Here is a 20,613-nt window from a genome sequence, read left to right as displayed (position 1 = left end):
TTGCAGCAGAGGGAAGGGAAATGCTCCCCACATTTCCCTGCTGGGGGTTATCCCAGGTTTTGGGGGCTCCTTTGGGGCCCTCCCAGTTCCACCCCACAAGGATTTTGGGAGGGGACCCTGCCGTGGCCATACTCTGCACATCTGCATCCTGGATTTGCCCGTAACTGCACCGATTGTCCCCAAAACACCTCCCCAGTCCTGTCGCAGCCCCCAGGAGCAGGGCAGGACTGGGAGGAGTCCCCCTGGAGCAGGAGGCAGGGGCAGCCGGTGCCTTTCCCACTTTTTATTGCAACAGCAACTGCAGAAATGACAAAGACCAGGGAGAGCGGGAGCAGAGCTGCCTGATCCCCCCCGGAGCTGGGGATTCCCTGAGAGATGGAGTTCCACAGGGATTTGGGGATCCCCCAGGGAACTGGGGGGTGCTTGGAGAGCTGGGACCCTCAGGGAGCTGAGCATGCCCAGGAATTTGGGATTTCCCAGGAGCTGAGGAGCCCCTGGAAGCAGGAGACTCACAGGGAGCTGAGAATCCCCAAGGATTTGGGGAATCCTTGGGAAGGCCTTGGGGGCTGCAGACCCCACAAGAAGCTGAACATTATTGGGGATTTGGGGAGGTCCAGGAGCTGGGGAGCTCCTGGGAGCTGGAGACCCCATAGGAAGTTGAGCAGGTCCAGGGATTTGGGACTGTCCAGAAGTTGGGAAGTCCCTGAGGGCTGGAAACCCCACAGGGAGCATCACATCACTGGGAATTTGGGAGCCGAGCATCTTAGGGGATTTGGGGAACCCCATGAGATGGAGATCCTACAGGGATATCCTACAAGGAGCTGGGGATTTGGGGATCCCCAGGAGAGCTGGGGACCCCAGAGCATCACTGGGGATTTGGGAATCCCTTGGGAAGCCCAGGGGAGCTGATGATCCCAAGGATCTGAGCATCACCAGGAGCTGGGGACCCACAGCAAGCAGCTCAGCACCCCCGGGGTTCTGGGGAGCCCCAGGAGCCCGACGGCTGCAGCAGAGCCAGGAGCAGCTGGGAAGCAGGAGCAGGAGCAGGGCAGGGCAGGAGGACCCCCCATTATTCCACCTCCACGGGGATGGGGTTCACCTGCCCCCCCAGCTCCGGCTGCTTCCTGCGGGCGTCGGGAGGGGGCCGGGGCGGCGGGTTGCTGGGGGGCTGCTTGATGGTGCCCCCCACTTGTGGCCTCTCCCGGGGCTTCTGCTCGATGGGTCTCCACTCCTCCCCTCGAACTGCAGCCTGTGGGATCGGGACAGTGCCAAGGAACAACCCCCACCCCAAAAAGGGGCTGCTGGGGGCAGGGAAAGCACAGGGGGACCGGGGTGCGGGGAGGAGGATGTGACCCCTGCACACCCTGATCAGGACAGGCTGGGAATGCTGCTGGAATTCACATGGGAGCACTGGCACGTGGGTTTAGGGGTGGCTTCACCCTCCCAGCCCCACAAAGTCCCCTCTGCACTCACCAGCAGGTAGATGCCACTGGCAATGCCCAGGCAGACAGTGCCCAGGATGGTGGAGAGGAGGAATCCAGCAGGGACAGCCAGGCTGTGACAGAGATTCGGTGTTCAGAGGGAGCCAGGGGGCCCCAGCCCCAGTCCTGACCCTGCACCCCACTCGGGGGCCCCAGCCCTGACCCTGCACCCCACTCACGCAGCATGGAGCACAGCTCGGATGTAATAATTCCTGGTGAGGGGCCCCAGGAGCTTCACCACGGCTGTCAGGTACTTCTGGCCACTGCAGGGGGACAGCAGGGGCTCACTGGGGCTGTCCCCACCCTCAGGGGACAGCCAGCCTCCAGGGAGCCCCATCTCTGCAAGGATCACCCCGAGGAACCCACCCGTGCTCCCACATCCCTGTGTTTGGGGGCACAGGACCCCCAGGGGTGACACAGGACCCTAGGGGGGGCACAGCACTCACCACCTCTCCATGGTGGAGCCCTTTTTGCGTTTGCTCCTGGGATACTCGAGCAGGCACACCAGGACTCCTGCCGCGCTGCCGGGGCGTCAAGGAAAGGCGGGATGGGACCGGGAACGGCCCCAAGGAGCGACCCGCGCCCCAAAAGCGGGCTGTGCGGGGCAGGGCACGCACAGCTGCAGCAGGGCGGGGGGTGAGGATGCGACCCCTCCCCGGCCATGCCTCCCAGCCCCGTCGGGCTGTGTTTTGTGTTTTGCCGCAGCCCAGCCCCGGGAATGCTGTCGGGAAGGATACATGGAGTACGCGGCGAAGTACCAGCCCTTGAACTGCCCCGCCACGGCCACGATGCCGCCCGTCAGCAGGACTGCGGGAACAGGCGGCATGGAGCGTCACACCGGGCCGGGCCACCGGCCCCAGCCCGGGATACAACACCCAAACCGGGATACAGCCCCAGCCCGGGATACACCCCCAGCCCGGGATACAGCCCCACAAACCGGGATACAACACCCCAAACCGGGATACACCCCCAGCCCGGGATATAACATCCAAACAGGGATACAACCCCAGCCCGGGATACACCCCCAGCCCGGGATATAACACCCAAACCGGGATACAGCCCCACAAACCGGGATACAGCCCCACAAACCGGGATACAGCCCCAGCCCGGGATACAACACCCAAACCGGGATACAGCCCCAGCCCGGGATACAACACCCAAACCAAGACACACCCCCAAACCGGGATACAAATCCCCAAAACGGGATACAACCCCCCAAAACCTGGATATAGCCCCCAAACCGGGATACAATCCCCAAACCTGGACACAAACCCCCAAACCCAGGACACAACCCTCCAAACCCGGGATACAGTTCCCCAAACCCGGGACACAACCCCCCAGCCTGGGGTGCAGCTCCCAAACCCCAGACACAGCCCGGAGCTCAGGCCATGCGCCCCAACCCCGAACGCGGGTTGTGGCCCTGGGGACCCGGCTCAGGGCCCAGGGCGGGGCTCGGGGTCCCGGCCCCGGCACCCCCGGGTTTGGGAACTCCAGGGCCCCGCGGGAGCTTTTTGACCTCGCGGCCGGAGCAAGAGGAAGAGGAGAGGAGGGAACCGAGGGAGAGAGGGCAGAGGAGGAAGAGAGAAGGAGGAAGCGGAGGCTCCAGCCCCGCTGGGCCGGGACTTCCCTCAGCCCGGCGGGACCGGGACCCCAATCCCCTCCGGCGGGGCTCGGCACGCCCAGCCCGCGGGGCGCTCACTCCCCTCAGAGCCCGGGGGTTTTCCGGAGTGCCCGGGTGCCCCAAAGCCCCGTGCCCCGCACTCACTGAGCCCGGCGGCCAGCGCCTGCTCGTTCGCCCACATGGCCCACTCGATCTGCCCCATGGCCCGCTCGGCCCGACCGAGCGCCTCGGCTGCTCCCGCCTCCGCTCGGCTCGGCCCGAGCGCCCTCGGCTGCTCCCGGCCCGGTCCGGTTCGGCTCAGCCCGGTCGGGTTCGGCTCGGCCCGGTTCGGCCCGTTCTGCTTCGCTTTTTCCGGCTGCTCCCGGTGGGCCCGGCCCGTCCCGGTTCGGCTCCGCTCCGCCCGTCCCGACCCGGAAGGCGGGTGGGGCGTTACCAGCACAGGCCACGCCTCCTTCGCAGTGACCACACCCCCTCTAATACGCCACGCCCAAATGCATTAGCCACGCCTCCTTGGGGACACGGCACCGACCCGGGGCCACGGGACACGGCGGTGACAGGGATGGCATGGAGCGACAGGGCCAGCCCCGGGACAACGGGGGCCGTGCGCGGCACAGGACCCGTGCCAGCAGCGGGGACATCGCAGGGATGGGGACAGGACCCGTGCCAGCAGCGGGGACAGCGCAGGGATGGGGACAGGACCAGCCCTGCCAGGGACAGGGGCAGTGTGGAAGGACAGGATCAGTGACAGTGTGGGGGCACACGGGACAGGAGATGTCCCACAAGGGACACAGGGGTCATGTGGGGTGACAGGGCCGTGTGGAGGAACAGGACCAGCCCAGGGACTGTCCCCATCTCCTGTCCCCCCCAGCCCCACACACAGAGCCCACACCCCAAACAGCACTGGAACCAGGAACTCTATTTCCTTACAAAAGATTAAAAAGCAGCCCCGGGGTGACAGCCTGCGCCAGGGCTGGGGACAGCTTTGCAGCAGGCCTGGCTCAGGGTGCTGAGCCCCGCTGTGGCACCAGCAGCGTCCCCTGGTGTGTCCCCGAGTGTCCCCGGGGTCAGGCCCGGCTCCGGGGCAGCCCATCCGGGCCCAGGAGGTGCTGGCTGGGGTCATCCACGAGCTGGGGACCGGGGCCAGCCTGTGGGGCAGGACACGGCTCAGGGACACCGGGGAGCCCCACGGACCCCAAAAGGTCACCCCAGTGGGAATGTGTCCAGAAATGGGGATCTGGACACCCCACTGGGGATGGGGACAGGGCCCTACACACCCTCCTGGGACTGGGGACAAGGATGGGGTCCCACACACCACCCTGGGGATGGGGACAGGGCCCTACACACCCCTCCAGGGCTGGGGACAAGGATGGGGTCCCACACAAAGCCCTGGGGATGGGGACAGGGCCCTACACATACCCCCAGGAACTGGGACAGGGATGGGGTCCTGGACACTCCTGGGACTGGGGACAGGGATGGGGTCCCACACAAAGCCCTGGGGATGGGGACAGGGTCCTACACACCCCTCCAGGGCTGGGGACAGGGATGGGGTCCTGGACAACACCCTGGGGAAGGGGACAGGGATGGGGTCCCACAAAGCCCTAGGGATGGGGACAAGGCCCTACACACTCCCCTGAGAATTGGGACAGGTATGGGGGTCCCACACACCACCCTGGGGACAGGGACGGTTACAGGCTCCTGGACACCCCTGGGGATGGAAACAGGGCCCTACACACCTCCCCGGGAATTGGGACAGGGATGGGGTCCCACACAAAGCCCTGAGGATGGGGACAGGGCCCTGCACACCCACCTGGGGATGGGGAGTGGGATGGGGTCCCATGGACATCCCTGGGGATGGGGACAGGCACCACACACACCCCTGGGAACTGGGCACAGTTACGGGCTCCTGGACACCCCTGGGGGCCAGGGATGGGGTCAGACCCCCCCGAGAGGCCGTGTCCCCCCCGGTGACCCGGCTCACCTTGGTGTGCAGGATGTAGTGCACAGCCCCGGGCACGGGCTCGGCCAGCACGGCGCCCTCCAGCTCCCGCGGCAGCGCGGCCGGGCCCACGGGCAGCCCCCGCACAAACCTGCGGCACGGCCAGCGCTCAGTGCCCCTGTCCCCAGCGTCCCCAGCCCCCCCAGCCCCCCGGGAAGCAGCGGGGCTCCCTTACTGGTCCCCGTTGGTGGCGGGGGGGAAGCTGCGCCTCACCACCTCCACGAACTCGGCCACGGTGTCGGCCAGCGCGAAGATGACGGCGTTGGGGCCGGCGTCGAAGGTGTAGGCGACCTGTGGGGGCACAGTGGGGACGTGGGGACCCGGGCAAGGGCCACGGCGGCGTGGCAGCCCCCGGGGCCCCGCGGGTACCTTGGTGTGGCCGTGGTGGGCGTTGTAGCGGTGCGCCAGCGCGATGATGTGGCGCGACACGTCCGTCAGGTAGAAGATGGGCGGGAAGGTGTCGAGGCAGGTGGCGTGGAACTGGTTGCTGTCCCTCATGGCCAGCTGGCCAAAGCCCTCAAAGTCACGGTCACGGATGTGCTGCATCATCTGGGCCAGGCGCTCGGGGACCACCACCTCTGCCCGGTGCTGCCACGGCACGGGGGGCACCATCAGCCCAGTGACACCCATGGCAGGGGGGTCAGGGTCACCCCAAATCGGTGACAACCACAGCAGGCAGGGTGTGTGGCCACTGTGGTTTAGTGACACCCATGGCAGGAGGGTCACGGTTACCCCAGTTTGGTGACATCCACAACGGGTGGGTTGTCACCCTGAATTTAGGGATACCCACAGGAGGAAGGTCACTGTCCCCCAAATCTGGTGACACCCACAGCACCACGACGCTGTGGGTGTCACTGCACACCCTCCAGCCCCATTCCAAGGGAAAGGGGACCCTGTCCCTGCCTGGGCAGGACGAGTCCCTTGTCCCCCTACCTTCAGCAGGGGACTGGTCTCCACACTGGTCTGCATGCCCGCCGTGCTGCCCACCGGCTTCTTCTCCCCACTGACCTGGGGGGACACAGCCACTGGGACACGGCCCCTCCTGAGCCCCCCACGCCCCACATCCCACCCAAACCCCCCTGCCAGCCCCTCACCACCAGGACGAGGACGCGGAGCTCCGGCCAGTGCGTCTCGGGGGCCACCTGGAGGGCCAGGCTGTCGGTGCCATCGGGGCGCTCCCCGCGCTGCCACTGCACGAAGCCCCCGAACATGCTGCGGCAGGCGCTGCCCGAGCCCCGCCGCGCCACCTCGGACAGCTCCTCCTGCAGCCCGTAGAGCCGGGCCAGCGCCGACACTGCGGGGACAGGCGGGGGGACAGCCCTGTCACCCCTCCTGCTGCCACCACAGAGCTAGGACAGCCAGAGCACAGAGGGGACAGGCAGGGGGGACAGCCCTGTCACCTCTCCTGCTCCCACCACAGAGCCAAGCCAGCCAGAGCACAGTCAGAGGGGACAGCCCTGTCACCCCTCCTGCTGCCACCACAGAGCTGGGCCAGCACTGACAGCACAGGGACAGGCGGGGGGGACAGCCCTGTCACCCCTCCTGCTGCTGCCAGAGCTGGGCCAGTGCTGACACTGAGGGGACAGGCGGGGGGACAGCCCTGTCACCCCTCCTGCTGCCACCACAGAGCTAGGACAGCCAGAGCACAGAGGGGACAGGCAGGGGGGACAGCCCTGTCACCTCTCCTGCTCCCACCACAGAGCCAAGCCAGCCAGAGCACAGTCAGAGGGGACAGCCCTGTCACCCCTCCCAGCGCCCTCCAGGCCACACCGCCGCAGGCAGGGGACAGGTCGCAGCAAGGGGACAGCGCTGTCAGCCCTCCCAGCCCAGCAGGGGACAGCCGGGGACCGGGGACACACCGAGGCAGGCGTAGCCGGCGGCGGAGGAGGCGAGCCCGGCGGCCGTGGGGAAGTTGTTCTCGGAGGCGATGTGGATCTTGTAGGAGAGGCTGAGCGCGGCCGCGTCCTCAGCGCCCCCACGGCGCTTCCGCGCCAGGCGCCGCACTGCGGGACACAGGGTCAGGGACACGGGGACGGGGACAGGGACACGGGGACAGGGACACGGGGACAGGGACAGCGGGGACAGTGGGGTCAGGGGACAGCAGGGACAGGGACAGTGGGGACAGGGACACGGGGACAAGGACAGCGGGGTCAGGGACACGGGGACAGCAGGGACAGGGACAGCGGGGACAGGGACACCGGGGACAGTGGGGTCAGGGGACAGCAGGGTCAGGGACAGTGGGGACAGGGACAGCGGGTCAGGGACACGGGGACAGCAGGGACAGGGACAGCCGGGACAGGGACAGTGGGTCAGGGACAGCGGGGACAGGGATGGTGGGGACAGCAGGGACAGGGACACTGGACACAGGGACACCAGGGTCAGGGACAGCAGGGAGAGCGTGGACAAGACACTGGGGACAGCGGGGTTGGGGACAGCAGGGACAGGGACACTGGGGATAGGAACACCAGGGACAGCAGGGTCAGGAACACCAGGGACAGTGGGGTCAAGGACAGCGGGGACAGCAGGGACAGGGGACATCAGGGACAGGGGACAGCAGGGACAGGGACAGCAGGGACAGGGACAGCAGGGACACCCAGGGACACGGGGACAGGGACACGGGGACAGCAGGGACAGGGACAGCCGGGACAGGGACAGCAGGTCAGGGACGGCGGGGACAGGGATGGTGAGGACAGCGGGGACAGCGACACCAGGGACATGGACAGCAGGGACAGCGGGGACAGGGACAGCGGGGACAGGGACAGGGACAGCAGGGACAGCAGGGTCAGGGACAGTGGAGACAGGGACAGCAGGGTCAGGAACACCAGGGACAGTGGGGTCAAGGACAGTGGGGACAGCAGGGACAGGGACACCACGGACAGTGTGGACAGCAGGGTCAGGGCACAGCAGGGACAGGGACAGCAGGGACAGGGGACAACAGGGACAGGGACAGCAGGGACACCCCCGGCAGGGGACACTCACCCTCGCGCAGACAGGCCTGGACCCGCGGGTGCCCCACGTCCACCTCCTTCCCGTTGAGCCACAGCCGGTCCTCCGTGAAATCCCGGCTGGCGGCCGCCGTCGTGGTGGTCTTGAGCTGTGGGGAGAGAGGGATCAGCACCCTGGGGGCTGGTCCTAAACCTGGTCCTGGTGCTGATCCTAAACCTGGTCCTGGTCCTAAACCTGTCCTGATCCTGATCCTAAACCTGGTCCTGGTCCTAAACCTGTCCTGATCCTGATCCTAAACCTGGTCCTGGTGCTGACCCACCTGGTCCTGGTGCAGGGTCACGCTCAGGGAGGAGTTGATGGGCAGGATGAGGTCGGTGTCTCGCTTGCCCCCTGCAAGAGAGCACGGCATGGCACGGCTTGGAATGGCACGGAAGAGCGCAGCAGGGCTAGGAATGGCATGGCACGGCTAAGAACGGCATGGAAGTTTGACAGCACCAGCAAAGCGTGGCATGACAGCGCCTAGTACGGCATGGCACGGCTCGGAATGGCATGGCATGGATAGGAGCGGCATGGCACTGATGGACACAGAGCAAAGCATGGCATAACAGCGCTTGGCACGGCACGGCACGGCACGGCAAGCCGGGACACGGTGCAGCACAGCCCGGCCCGGCACACCCAGCCCAGCCCGTGCCCCGGAGGAGCCCAGCCCGCCCGGCCGCGTCCCGGCACTCACAGTACTTGATCACGGCGATGTTCACGGGGGCCGTGCAGGTCGCCATGGCCAGCCCGCGCTCCGCCGCCATCGCTGCCGGCCGCGCTCAGGCCCCGCCCCCGCGCCACGCACGTGACCGTGGCCTGCGGCCGGTCCCTCCTCGCCATTGGTCAAGACCGCAGCACACGGTTCCCAAGAGCCAATAGGAGCGATCGGACCACGGGTGGCCCCGCCCCCCGAGCGGGCTGGGCTGGGCCTGCGGGGCGCCATTTTTGAATTGGGCAAGACCTGCGCATGCGCAGAGGCTCCCGGTGCCTCCGGTACCGTCCCGGTGCTCCCGGTACCATTCCCGGTTCTGCTCCCGATACCCGCCCGGTTCTGCTCCCGGTACCGCTCAGGCCCCAGCAGCCCACTGCCCCAGTGCTACCCAGTGTCCCCAGTACAGCTCCAGTACTCCCGCACTCCTGGTCACCTCCACACCCCAAATATCCAAATAAATATCCAAATATCCAAATATTCCCAGTGCTCCAAATGGCCCCAGTGCTCCCTGAGTGCTCCCACAGCCTTCAGGGCCACTGTATCCCAGTGCTCCCAGTATCCCAGAGCCCCAGCATCCCAGTGCTCCCAGTATCCCTGCAGTGCTTCCCCCCAACAGAGGCCACGCGTGGATGAAACTGCCTTTATTGAGAAAAATGGTTTGCTACAAATAACGTCATCGAGTTAATTCCTCTTCAAAAAACAGGACGGCTCGTTAAAAGTTCTAATTATGCAAAAAAGTGGCGGGTGATGCACTGGTGGGCACGGCCAGGGGGATCCATGGATCCAGGGCACAGGGAGGATCCCTGGCACAGGGAGGGATCCCTGGCACAGGGGGGATCCCTGGCACAGGGGGGGATCCCTGGCACAGGGGGGGATCCCTGGCACGGCCTGGTGTGGCCCCTCACACCCAGGGCCTTAAAGTGCTTTACAAAAGCAGCTCTTGCTGCCCCTGCTCTGTCTCTGTGGGGCAAAAAGGAGCAGGAGAGAGGGAAGGAGGCCGAGGTTAAGGGTGCTGGCCCAACAGCACGGAGGCTGCTCCAGCTGCTGAGGGTCCCAGCTGAGCACAGGACAGGGAAATGCCCCTGGGCTCCTCCTGGAAGGTGCCAGTGCTCTCCCATCCCACAGGAACACCCCCAGGAGGCAGCAGCGCTGGGCAGAGAAGGTGCCACCCCTCTCCCTGCCCTGCCAGGGGGGCTCAGGGCTCCCTGCACGCTCCTCGCAGGGCTGCAGAGCCCAAAATCACCCCTAGTGTGAAACCAAAACAACCCCAAGGCAGTATTGCTAGAGCAGAGCTGGAGCCGGGTTTTGGTAAAGCTCAGGAATCCTCTGAGCAGGGAGATGCAGGGGGGGCCTCTCCCACCCTGCAGATCCTGCAGGGAGTCACCCCCTCGCTCAGGGCTCACCCCGTGGCTGCTGCCATCTCCCTCCCAGCCTCTCCCAGCCCTGCAGAGCCAACTCCAGCAGCAGCAGGCAGGGCTGAGAGCAAGGGGCAGGGGGAAGGGCTCACCAGGCTGCTGTGGAGCAGTGCCCCCTTCCCAGGGAGGGATTCCCACAGGGAGAGGCACTCCCTGATTTCTGGGGGAACAGGAGCTCGGGGCTGGGATCCTGCATGGACAACCAGCCCCTGGATCCCACCCCACCACCCTGCCTGCTCACAACTCTGCTGAGGGAAGGGAGAGGCCCAGAAAGATCCCTGCACTTCCCCCCAGCCCAGAGTCCGACCCGCTGCGGGATCCAGCTCCTGCCCCCGCCCCATTCCCAACCCACATCTTCGTTTGCTTGGGTTATCTGTGTAAAAAATAAACTTTCTTAATAATGTTCCATAAAAATACTCTTGTCCCAGGTGGCAGGTATTGCAGAGTGAAGGGGAGCAGCTTCTAGAGCAACTCTAGAAAAGGTGGAAAAGGCTCCGTGCTGCTCCGTGTAGAAAAAGGCAAGGGTTTGGTGTCCCAAGAGCAGGTACAAAACGAGGAAGGGGAGGTTCCCTGGATGCTGGATGCCATCCTCCAGGGCTCCTCTGAACCACTCTTCAGTCTCATGCTGGGATTCAGGTGAAGGAGGCAGCTCCAGCCTCCAGCACGGGGGTCAGGACAGCCTGACATCTCTAGAAAAATCCTTGGAGAGTTTAAAAAAAGCTGCTCCGTGCTGCCTTCCTCCTTTTTAAAAGGATGTGGCTGATTGCAGTCCCAAATGAGGGTCAATCTATCAGTTTCAGGTACCTATTCTGCTGCAACAGAGAGCAGGGAGGAGCGTGCCAAAAAGCATCTAACAATAAATAGATCTGGACACGGGGCTATGCTCCCAACACGGATATTAATGCCAGCCCAAGGACTGATCCCAGCCCTGCTCCAGAGCTCTCTGCTCACTCACTGTGACACTGAAGAGGCTCCACCTTCTTCAACAAGGTGGGAATTGCAGTGGGGCTCCAGAGGGTTCCTGGAGTGTGCAGAAGGAGCCAGGGCAGGGAGAGGGATCAGCCTCAGTTCTCAGAGAGGGACAGAGCCAGGGCTGCCTGCAGCGCTGCCTCCTCGTCGATGTTGTAATCCTGGAAGGCAAAGCAGCAGCTCAGGAGGGCTGGCACAGCCAGGGCACGCTGTGCCACGTGTGCCAGGAGTGGCACCCCTGCTCTTCCCGGTGTCCTCTGTGCCCACACCCCTCTCCTGCCTGGATCTCACAGCTGCCAGGAGGGATGAGCCTGCCCACACAAGGGTGAAGCTTTCTAGCAAGGCCAGGGGGTTTTGCAGAGCTCTGGGCTGGGATTCCTCTGGAAACGCCTGGAGGTTCTTTTCCCTGACATCTCTCCAATGAAAGCAGGATGGGAACAGCCCCCTGAGGCCAAGGCTGAGCCATCACAAGTGCCCCCCACACAGGAGGGGTCAGGGACCCCCCATGTGCAGCAACCCTGGAGCAGGGCTGGTCCCACCCCCTGCCAAAACCTCCAAGAAAAGGGCCTTTGTGTTACAATTCCTCAGGGGAAGAGCTCCATGGAAAAACCCATTTTGTGGAGAGCAGGAACAATCCCCTCTCCTCTTGGTGGGTGTGGGGTCTCATGAGGGGGACACGTGTGCCCTGTGCAGGGCTGGTTTCACCCCCTGGCACAGAACACAGGGAGGGGGTGGCCCTGTTTTGGCTCAGGGTCAGACTCACCACGAAGGTGTCGTAGGAGAACTTGTGCCTGTGGAGCAGGTGCTGCAGGAAGTTGGCACTCTTGTAGCTGGGGTCCCCCCAGGGCATGGCCGAGCACACCGGGCACACCTGTGGGGACAGGGACACGGGATGGTGGCACTGCACAGGGACCTCCCAGAGAGCTGAGTGGTGTGTGCCCCTCCTCTGGCATGGGGACAGGGACACGGGATGGTGGCACTGCACAGGACCTCCCAGAGAGCTGAGTGGTGTGTGCCCCTCCTCTGACAGGCTCCAGCCCCATCCAGCCCGGCCCTGGGCACTGCCAGGGATCCAGGGGCAGCCACAGCTGCTCTGGGCACCTGTGCCAGGGCCTGCCCACCCTCACAGGGAAGGATTTCACCCTGATACCCAACCCAAACCAAGTCTCTGGCAGTTTGGATCCATTCCCCCTCGTCCTGTCCCTCCAGGCCATTGTCAGTATCCTCTCTCCACCTTTCCTGAAGGTCCTGGAAGGCCACAATTAGGTCTCCCTGAAGCTTCTCTTTCCCAGGCTGAACAATCCAAATTTTCTCAGCCTCTCCTCATGGCAGAGCTACTCGACCCCTCTGATCCCCTTGGTGATCCCCTCTGGAATTGCTCCAGCAGCTCCAGGTCCTTCCTGTGCTGAGGATCCCAAGCTCCCCATTCCTGTGCTGAGGATCCCGAGTTCCCCATTCCTGGGATGAAGATCCCAAGCTCCCCATTCCTGTGCTGAGGATCCCAAGCTCCCCATTCCTGTGCTCAGGATCCCAAGCTCCCCATTCCTGTGCTGAAGATCCCGAGCTCCCCATTCCTGTGCTGAAGATCCCAAGCTCCCCATTCCTGGGATGAAGATCCCAAGCTCCCCATTCCTGTGCTCAGGATCCCAAGCTCCCCATTCCTCTGCTGAAGATTCCAAGTTCCCCATTCCTGTGCTGAGGATCCCAAGTTCCCCATTCCTCTGCTCAGGATCCCAAGCTCCCCATTTCTCTGCTCAGGATCCCAAGTTCCCCATTCCTGTGCTCAGGATCCCAAGTTCCCCATTCCTCTGCTCAGGATCCCAAGTTCCCCACCTTGCTCAACCCAGAGGGGACAGGGAGAGGCAATCCAGCACGTGGTTTGCAGGAACAGGGGGATGGAGGCAGCTCAAAGCAGACACAGACCCCCCGCTCCCAAAGGGATTTCAGGCAGCTGGAACACAGCTGTGCCTTCACAAACATCTGTGCTGCTGGCCTGGGATGCTGCAGGCTGTGGCTGGACTCCAGGGCTGTCCCACACCCCCCAGCAGCACTCACCACCTTGTTGGGGTCGTTCCTGTGGTTCTCCATGCAGTGCTTCACCAGCTCCTGCTGGTCCAGGTTCCGTGCCCCGCAGTAGGGACACACGAACGTGGAGCGGTTGGGAATGTTGCTGAGGAGAGCAAGGACAAGCTCAGAGCCCAGGGCAGGCTGCACTGACCCCTCCCAAACTAACACATGTAGCCATGATATCTTATGAAAAATCCTCTGCTAGGATTTTTCCTGTCCTGAGGACTATTCTATTCTATTCTATTCTATTCTATTCTATTCTATTCTATTCTATTCTATTCTATTCTATTCTATTCTATTCTATTCTATTCTATTCTATTCTATTCTATTCTTGTCTTTGTAGACTTCTCATCTTTACTCTCTCTGTTCTTTTAGCATAGTTTTAATGTAGTATTTTAATATAATATATAACATAATAAATCAGCCTTCTGATCAAAACAGAGTCAAGCCTCGTGTCCTCACACAAGGGGTCCTTACCAAAACAAGAAACACACACAGCTCTGTGACAGCAGGAGCCAGCCCAGCCCCTCCCAGCTTGGGTGGATCCCTCACCCCAGCAGTGCCAGGAGGGAACAGGGGCTGCTCTCCCCCCAGGGACAGGCACAACACACACCTGGACTGCAGGGCATGCACGGAGGGCCACGCTGCCCTGCCCGAGGCACAGGCCTACCTGGGAATAGGCTGGGATGTGGGGACAACAGGAACAAACTTGGGGCAGTTGGCCATCTGCTCCTGCACCTTGGCGCAGGACGAGACGTGGGAGCGCATTTTGGCCAGGGTCACCTGCAGGAGGAGGACAGCAAACACTCCTGGAGGAGCAGGAACACTGCCAGGAGCCAGCACAGGAGCTGCTCTTGCTCAGCTGAGGTGGGAGAGACCTCTGGTTCACAACCACAGCAGGGGGAATGCTGCACCCTCCCGTCCTTCCTCGTAGGATGGAGATTTGGGGCTGCAGGGATCCCCAGGGGTTTCATCCCTGTTCCCTGGGAGCAGAGCCAGACCCCCCTGGATGTCCCCTCTGTGCAGAGCCAGAAGGTGTCCCCTGAGCCTCCTTTTCTCCAGAATGAGCCTCCCTTTCTCCAGAATGAGCTTCCTTTTCTGCAGGCTGAGCCTCCCCTTTTTCCAGGCTGAGCCTCCCTTTTCTCCAGGCTGAGCTTCCTTTTCTCCAGAATGAGCCTCCCTTTCTCCAGGCCGAGCCTCCCTTTTCTGCAGGCTGAGCCTCCCTTTTCTCCAGGCTGAGCTTCCTTTCTCCAGGCCAAGCCTCCCTTTCTCCAGAATGAGCCTCCCTTTCTCCAGAATGAGCTTCCTTTTCTGCAGGCTGAGCCTCCCCTTTTTCCAGGCTGAGCCTCCCTTTCTTCCAGGCTGAGCTTCCCTTTCTCCAGGCTGAGCTTCCCTTTCTCCAGGCCGAGCCTCCCTTTTTCTCCAGGCCAAGCCTCCTTTTCTCCAGGCTGAGCCTCCCTTTCTCCAGGCTGAGCCTCCCCTTTCTCCAGGCTGAGCCTCCCCCAGACCCTCCCCCAGCTGGTTCCCTTCTCTGGAGACATTCCAGAGGAGGCCGAGCCTCCCTTTTTCTCCAGGCCAAGCCTCCTTTTCTCCAGGCTGAGCCTCCCCTTGCTCCAGGCTGAGCCTCCCCCAGACCCTTCCCCAGCTGGTTCCCTTCTCTGGACACATTCCAGAGGAGGACGGGCACACTGGGGACACTGGGGACAGCTTTACCTTCTTGCTGCAGCCTCTGCAGGGAGCCTTGTAGGACGAGAGCTGTTTCTCCACGCTGGAAGCCTTCTCCACCTTCTTGGGGTCGAAGGGCACGCGGCAGAGCGGGCACAGCGGGGAGGGCACCTGCAGGCAGGGCTGCAGGCATTCCCCACAGAACCTGGGGGCACAGGGGGGCCCTGAGCACCCCGGGCACGGCAGCGTGCCAGCAGGGCACCCCGCTGCCCCCAAAGCCCACGTGATGGGTTCTAGCTCTTTAGCAGTTTTGGTTTTTGTGTTTTCAGACTCTGGACTGCACTGGTACATAACTCTGAACTCATATAAAGTGTCAGAGCTCTCCTCACAGCTCAGGCACACACAACAATCCTTTTCCAGCCCAGAACCAAGGACATCACTGCAGCTTCAGCCCAAAAAGTGCAAACAACAAAAAGGCCCAAAAAGTGCAAACAACAGGGAATGGAGGAGAGCAAACTGGGAGGATGGGACTGCATCAGTGGAGCTGTGATTGGAGAATGACCCCCACATGGAAATGGACCAAATCTTATGGAAGTGTGAAAATCTGGGACTCAGAGTCCACCTCGGGCTCTCGTGCTGCCCAAGGTGCATCCTTTGAAGGGATTTTAACATTTTATTTATTTTATTCCTTCAGCTCTGTCCAGCCTCTGCTCTAGGCACCCCTCGGGCCTCACAGGGAGCAGATTCCTTACTGGGAGAACTGGGAGCAGCCCGAGGCAGGGCTGGGTGTCCAGGCAGGCAGGAGCCTGGATCAGCTCATTCCCAGCTCCCCAGCAGCAAAGGAGGCAAAGCAGCCCCGTCCCCACAATCCCGTTATCTGGCATTCCTCAGCACCGACACGGAGTGAAGCACCCCAAAGGCTGCCAGGGGAGCGGGCATGGGCAGGGGGCATCGTGGGGGGCTCGGGAATCGCCCCCAGCCCCACAAGAGCAGGGGTGAGGCGGTGCTGGAGCCCCAAACACAGCCCCAGCCCCCGGGGAACGTCCCCAAAATCAGCTGGAACAGGGATCAGGGGGTCCCGGGATGCTGGGGGGGCACGGGAAGGGCTCGGGGGGTCCCGGGGACAGCGGCCAGGTCCGGGAGCTGAGGGAGGGGAGGGGTGGGATGGGGACCCCGGGGTGGGCCGTGGGCCCCGGCACCGGCCGGGCTCACCGGGCACAGCGCCCAGCCCCGCGTCCCGCCCGTCCCCGGGCCCGGCTCAGCCCGAGGGTCCCCGGGGGTCCCCGCCGCCCCCGCCCGGGCCCCGTCTCACGTGTGGCCGCAGCCCGCGATGCCGACGGCGCGGTGGAAGACCTCGAGGCAGATGGGGCAGCTGAACTGCGCCTCCAGCGCCGGGACCGAGCGCGGGCCGAGCGGAGCCGAGCGCGGGCCGAGCGGCGCCGAGGGCGGGCCGAGCGGAGCCGAACACAGCCAAGCGGAGCCGAGCGGGAGCCGAACGCGGCCGAGCGGCGCCGAGCGGGACCCGAACGAGGCCGAGTGCGGGCCGAACGGCGCCGAGCGGTGCCGAGCGAGGCCGAGCAGGACCCCGGGGACCCACCGGGACCCACCGGGACCCACCGGGACCCAGTGGCGCCGCCATGTGCGACATGGAGGGTGGCGGAGGCGGCTGCGGGGCGGACGCGGAACCTCCGCGGCGCCGCCGCGCCCCGGCAGACAGGTGTGAGTCCGGTCCGGCCTGCAGTGCACCCCCGGTACCCCCCGGTGGCCCTGCAGTGCTCCCGTGCCACCCCCGATCCCCCGCTGCCGGTGTCCCCCGGTAACGGCGCGGTATCCCTGGTGCTGCCCGGGCACCGGGGCCGCCCCCGTTCCCGCTCGGCGCCGCTCCCCGCTCGGGGGTCGGGTCCCGGTGCCGCCGGTGACCGGCCGTGTCCCCGCAGCCAGCCCCGGACGTGCATGAAGTGCGGACAGGGCACGGCCGCGCTCGTCATCCGCGTCGGGGACCCCTTCTGCCGGTGAGGGACATCGCAGTTTGGGGACATCGGAGTTTGGGGACACCAGAAATTGGGGGATATCAAAAATTGGGGGACAGTGGGGCTTGGGGACATCATAAATTTGGGACATTGGGGCTGGGGGACATCAGAAATTGGGGGCATAAGGACTTGGGGACATCAGACATTTGGGACATTGGGGCTTGAGGACATTGGGGTGGAGGACATCAGAAATTGGGGTCTTTGAGTCTCCAGAGGATGGAGGCTTGGGAACTTTGGGTCTTGGGGACATCAGGGCTTGGGGACATTTGTTCTCAGGGACGTTGTGTCTGGAGCACTGGGATGCTGGGGCTGGGGACAGTGGATCTCTGGGGTTCAAGGTTTGGGGACATGGGGGCCAAGCAACATCAAGGCTTGGGGACGTTGTGTTGAGGACACGGGGGGGACAGTAACGTTTGGGGACGTGGCTCATGGGGATCTTTGGGATGTCGGGGCCTGAGGACATTGTGGGGGACATCAAGGGGACTTTGGGGCATGGGGATGTGGGGTGTGGGGGTGTCAGCCAGGCGGTGGCTCAGGAGTCCCCGTGTCCCCAGTGACTGCTTCCGCGAGTACTTCGTGCACAAGTTCCGTGCCATGCTGGGCAAGAACCGTGTCATCTTCCCAGGAGAGAAGGTACCCACGGGGGGGACCCGGCCGGGGGCCCAGGGGTGGCCCCAGGGCCGGTGACTGTCCCTGCTGTCCCCACAGGTGCTGCTGGCAGTGTCGGGGGGCCCGGCCTCCTGTGCCATGGTCCGGCAGGTGCAGGAGGTGAGAGGGGGGGCTTGGGGGGTGCACGGCTCGTTATCCCCTCACCCCAAACCTCACCCCAAACCTCACCCCACTCCTCACCCCACTCCTCTGCAGGGGCTCAGCCGGGAGGCGGCCAAGAGGCTCCGCTTCATCCCCGGCCTCATCTACGTTGAGGGTGAGGGAGCCCCGCCGCTGCTCCTGTCCAGCTGCCCATTCTCAGCCCATCCCCTGCCCATTCCCTGCTCCATATCCAGCTGCCCATCCCCTGCCCATCCCCTGCCCATTCCCAGCCCATTCTCTGCTCCATGTCCAACTGCCCATCCCCTGCTCTTGTCCAGCTGCCCATTCTGACCCCACTCCCTGCCCCATGTCCAGCTGCCCATCCCCTGTCCCACTGCCAGCTCCCTGCCTCAGTCCCCATTCCAGCCTTGTTGCCTGTTCCCTGCCCCATTCCCATTCCTTGTGCGTTCCCAGCCCCACTCCCTGCCCCGTTACCGACTCCCAGCACAGTGTCCCCTGTGCTGTGCCGGGGCTGGGGAGGTGCCACCCTGGCCCCAGGAGCAGGCTGGGGATGTGGCAGCGGCCCTGGCACTGCCCCCACCTTCCAGAGGGAGCGGTGCGCGGGCAGAGCCCGGAGCAGCGCCAGCAGACCCTGGCCCAGATGGAGACCCTGCTGCAGGCCACCGGCTTCCCCTACCACCTGCTCCACCTGGAGGAGGTATTGGGGTGACATGGGGCAGGTGCTGAGGTGAGGGGACACATCTGGACACTTCCCGTGTCCCTCTCTGCCCTGCAGGCTCTGGAGCTGCCCCCGTCCATCCTGCAGCCGGGGCCGGAGCGCGCCGGCACGTCCAGCCCGTCTGGCCCTTCCTACAAGGAGGCTGTGGACAACTTCATCCAGCAGCAGCGGCAGGATGGCGACAGTGGCAGCTCTCTGCCTGGCCACAGCGCCCCGGGCAGCCCAGCAGGAGCCCCAGGCTCCCCCCGGCTGCCAGGCGCTGCCCAAACCCAGGAGCTGCTCCGCAGCTTCGAGGCCGCGGCGACGGCGACGGCGCGGGAGGAGCTGCTGGAGATGCTGCGGTGAGGGACTGACCCTGCCTGCCACCCGTGCCAGGCGGGCAGGGTGGCTCTGACGTGCTGTCACCTCGTCCCCAGGACGCACCTGATCGTGCAGACAGCCCGGGACAGGGGCTACGCCAAGGTGATGATGGGTGACAGCCTGACGCGCGTGGCCATCAAGCTCCTCACCAACCTCTCCCTGGGGCGCGGCGCCTTCCTCGCCGTGGACACGGTGAGCTGGGGACGGGCACCCACCCCTGAGGGGTGACACGATGCCATGGGGGGCGTGGCTCGGTGGTGGCACAGTCCCCTGGCAGCCCTGCACCCCCAGGGCTTCACGGACCAGCGCCACGGTGACGTGATGGTGGTGAGACCCATGCGGGACTACACGGCCAAGGAGATCGCCTTCTACAACCGCTTCTTCAGCGTCCCCACCGTCATCGTGCCACCCCTCTTCACCAAGGTAGGGGTGTCCCGTGGTGGGGAGCCCACGCTGCGTGTCCCCAAGGCAGGGACAGGGCCCCCAGAGCTGCCCTGTTGGTTCCCACAGCGCCGGGAGAAGCTCAGCATCCACCGGCTGGTCGAGCGCTTCCTGGTGGGGCTGCAGGAGGAGTTCCCCTCCACCATCAGCACCGTGTACCGGTACGGGGGGGCCGTGGGGGGGTACTGGGGGTGTGGGGGGATTGGGGTGCACCCACAACCCCCGTTTTGGCTGTAGGACTGGGGAGAAGCTGAGCCCGGAGCCTGCCAAGGCCAGCAGCGAGTGGCAGCGCTGCCTCCTCTGCCTCTGCGGCCTGGACACCTACGGGGGTGAGTGGGGAGGGCACTGGGGGGGATTTGGGGAGCAGCCGTGCACCCCTCGGTGACCCCCTGGCTCTTACAGAGGAGGAGCTGGCTCTGGAGCCCACGCTGATCTTGGAGGAGCCAGCAGCAGGGTGAGCACGTGGGCTGGGGACAATCCAGGATTCCACTGCCACTCCCGGGGTGGCACCGCTGAGTGTCCCTGTCCCCGTCCCTGTCCCACAGGGTTGAGAGCAAAGCTGCCTACATCCCCCTGCTGTGCTACAGCTGCCGCCTCACCTTCAAGGAGCTGGTGAGGTTTTGGGGTGCAGGGGGTGGGTCTCGGGGGTCCCCAGGCTCACGGCCCCTCTCGTGCAGGGTCCCCTGGGCACGCTGCCGCCCTACGTGCGCGCCGAGGGCCAGCGCAGGATCCGCAGGTACCGGGGCTGGGGGGGCCCTCCCCACCTGCTCAGCCCCGAGGCCGTGTCCAGCCCCTGTCTGTGCCCTGCAGAGCTGAGATGGAGCAGAACCAGGAGGCCAGCGAGAGCTGAAGGGGCTGGGGACAGCAGGGGACACAGCCCCATCGCACTGTGGCACTGCTGGGGCAGGTGCCACTCCTCAGGGATACCCCAGAGCTTGGTGAGGACTCCTGACGCCCAGGCAGCTGCTTTTATAACCCATTTCTGTGCCAGCCAGGGGCAGGGAGAGCCCCCATCCCCATTTATTGGGGGCTGGGCTGCAGGTCCCTGGTCCCCTCCCACCTCCCTGCCCCAGCTGCCTGTCAGCCAGGGAGGCCTCAAGTTTGTTTTATTCGGTATCTGTATAAATAAAACATTTGAATTATTAAAAAAAACACAAACCCAAAGTCACAAGTGTCTAAAGTCCAACTGGGGCTGCCAGACCTCCTCAAACATGGGGGGCCACAACCCAGGACCCCCATCCTGGAGCTGGGGGTGGGGGGCTATTGCTTGAGTTCAGCCTGGTTCTGGAGCAGGGCTGGGGCCGGCAGGGAGGGGGCACGGGCTGGCTCTTGACCCCCCAAAACCCCACCTGGCAGCCAGGGTTGCCCAGTGGGTGGTGGGG

The 20,613-nt window shown here is 64.3% G+C and overlaps 4 protein-coding genes across 7 annotated transcripts; 1 reads left to right on the top strand and 3 right to left on the bottom strand.

Annotated features, from left to right (window-relative positions):
• Positions 1-268: 268 nt before the first annotated feature.
• Positions 269-3,531, bottom strand: LOC120496262 (cytochrome b-245 light chain). The gene is made up of 6 exons (XM_039696541.1): positions 3,247-3,531; positions 2,219-2,288; positions 1,928-2,002; positions 1,661-1,744; positions 1,474-1,555; positions 269-1,249 (listed from the first exon to the last, which is right to left on the bottom strand). Exons 1-6 carry the CDS (start codon positions 3,302-3,304, stop codon positions 1,070-1,072), a joined length of 549 nt encoding a protein of 182 aa, XP_039552475.1. The 5' UTR covers positions 3,305-3,531; the 3' UTR covers positions 269-1,069.
• Positions 3,532-4,006: 475 nt separating this feature from the next.
• On the bottom strand, positions 4,007-8,935 carry MVD (mevalonate diphosphate decarboxylase). The gene is made up of 10 exons (XM_039696538.1): positions 8,778-8,935; positions 8,364-8,434; positions 8,078-8,192; positions 6,958-7,101; positions 6,193-6,392; positions 6,032-6,106; positions 5,468-5,686; positions 5,274-5,389; positions 5,081-5,189; positions 4,007-4,247 (listed from the first exon to the last, which is right to left on the bottom strand). Exons 1-10 carry the CDS (start codon positions 8,845-8,847, stop codon positions 4,167-4,169), a joined length of 1,200 nt encoding a protein of 399 aa, XP_039552472.1. The 5' UTR covers positions 8,848-8,935; the 3' UTR covers positions 4,007-4,166.
• Positions 8,364-16,182, bottom strand: RNF166 (ring finger protein 166). 3 transcript variants are annotated; one of them, XR_005626266.1, is made up of 6 exons: positions 14,960-15,781; positions 13,917-14,029; positions 13,235-13,349; positions 11,943-12,050; positions 11,166-11,340; positions 8,364-8,434 (listed from the first exon to the last, which is right to left on the bottom strand). XR_005626266.1 is itself a non-coding variant. In XM_039696540.1 (6 exons), the coding sequence occupies exons 1-6, from the start codon at positions 15,848-15,850 to the stop codon at positions 11,275-11,277; spliced, it is 621 nt and encodes a 206-aa protein (XP_039552474.1). In that variant the 5' UTR covers positions 15,851-16,182; the 3' UTR covers positions 9,422-11,274. The 3 variants fall into 3 exon arrangements, 2 of the variants coding, with proteins under 2 accessions (XP_039552474.1, XP_039552473.1); XM_039696540.1 differs by lacking the exon at positions 8,364-8,434 and adding an exon at positions 15,789-16,182 and having other exon boundaries at positions 9,422-11,340; positions 14,960-15,116; XM_039696539.1 differs by lacking the exon at positions 8,364-8,434 and having other exon boundaries at positions 9,422-11,340.
• A 216-nt stretch (positions 16,183-16,398) lies between these two features.
• On the top strand, positions 16,399-20,535 carry CTU2 (cytosolic thiouridylase subunit 2). 2 transcript variants are annotated; one of them, XM_039696537.1, is made up of 15 exons: positions 16,399-16,628; positions 16,849-16,923; positions 17,496-17,574; positions 17,650-17,709; positions 17,806-17,866; positions 18,300-18,409; positions 18,488-18,771; positions 18,847-18,982; positions 19,082-19,213; positions 19,301-19,392; positions 19,469-19,560; positions 19,634-19,685; positions 19,777-19,843; positions 19,909-19,967; positions 20,042-20,228. In XM_039696537.1, the coding sequence occupies exons 1-15, from the start codon at positions 16,549-16,551 to the stop codon at positions 20,079-20,081; spliced, it is 1,419 nt and encodes a 472-aa protein (XP_039552471.1). In that variant the 5' UTR covers positions 16,399-16,548; the 3' UTR covers positions 20,082-20,228. The 2 variants fall into 2 exon arrangements, with proteins under 2 accessions (XP_039552471.1, XP_039552470.1); XM_039696536.1 differs by having other exon boundaries at positions 19,777-19,967; positions 20,042-20,535.
• The last annotated feature ends 78 nt before the right edge of the window (positions 20,536-20,613 follow it).

The sequence above is a fragment of the Passer montanus genome, unplaced genomic scaffold, assembly GCF_014805655.1.
Source record: "Passer montanus isolate IOZ18808 unplaced genomic scaffold, ASM1480565v1 scaffold98, whole genome shotgun sequence".
NCBI lineage: Eukaryota > Metazoa > Chordata > Aves > Passeriformes > Passeridae > Passer > Passer montanus.
Note: the sequence above shows the minus strand (reverse complement) of the source record. Positions and strands in the feature narration are given on the sequence as shown.

What these genes read in the sequence shown, in the direction of transcription:
- RNF166 (XM_039696539.1), bottom strand. Translation starts at nt 15,262, where the DNA reads ATGTACCAGTGCAGTCCAGAGTCTGAAAACACAAAAACCAAAACTGCT. An exon ending in ACATCCCAGCCTATTCCCAG is followed by an intron (nt 13,350 to 13,916) that starts GTAGGCCTGTGC and finishes TGCTCTCCTCAG; the next exon opens with CAACATTCCCAACCGCTCCA. An exon ending in TCTCCTACGACACCTTCGTG is followed by an intron (nt 11,341 to 11,942) that starts GTGAGTCTGACC and finishes TTTGCCTTCCAG; the next exon opens with GATTACAACATCGACGAGGA.
- LOC120496262 (XM_039696541.1), bottom strand. Translation starts at nt 3,304, where the DNA reads ATGGGGCAGATCGAGTGGGCCATGTGGGCGAACGAGCAGGCGCTGGCC. An exon ending in GGCTCCACCATGGAGAGGTG is followed by an intron (nt 1,745 to 1,927) that starts GTGAGTGCTGTG and finishes GTCCCCCTGCAG; the next exon opens with TGGCCAGAAGTACCTGACAG. An exon ending in CGAGCTGTGCTCCATGCTGC is followed by an intron (nt 1,556 to 1,660) that starts GTGAGTGGGGTG and finishes TCTCTGTCACAG; the next exon opens with CCTGGCTGTCCCTGCTGGAT.
- CTU2 (XM_039696536.1), top strand. Translation starts at nt 16,549, where the DNA reads ATGTGCGACATGGAGGGTGGCGGAGGCGGCTGCGGGGCGGACGCGGAA. An exon ending in TGCCACCCCTCTTCACCAAG is followed by an intron (nt 19,214 to 19,300) that starts GTAGGGGTGTCC and finishes TGGTTCCCACAG; the next exon opens with CGCCGGGAGAAGCTCAGCAT. An exon ending in CGGCCTGGACACCTACGGGG is followed by an intron (nt 19,561 to 19,633) that starts GTGAGTGGGGAG and finishes TGGCTCTTACAG; the next exon opens with AGGAGGAGCTGGCTCTGGAG.
- MVD (XM_039696538.1), bottom strand. Translation starts at nt 8,847, where the DNA reads ATGGCGGCGGAGCGCGGGCTGGCCATGGCGACCTGCACGGCCCCCGTG. An exon ending in TCCGCGTCCTCGTCCTGGTG is followed by an intron (nt 6,107 to 6,192) that starts GTGAGGGGCTGG and finishes GTGTCCCCCCAG; the next exon opens with GTCAGTGGGGAGAAGAAGCC. An exon ending in CCCGCCACCAACGGGGACCA is followed by an intron (nt 5,190 to 5,273) that starts GTAAGGGAGCCC and finishes GCCGTGCCGCAG; the next exon opens with GTTTGTGCGGGGGCTGCCCG.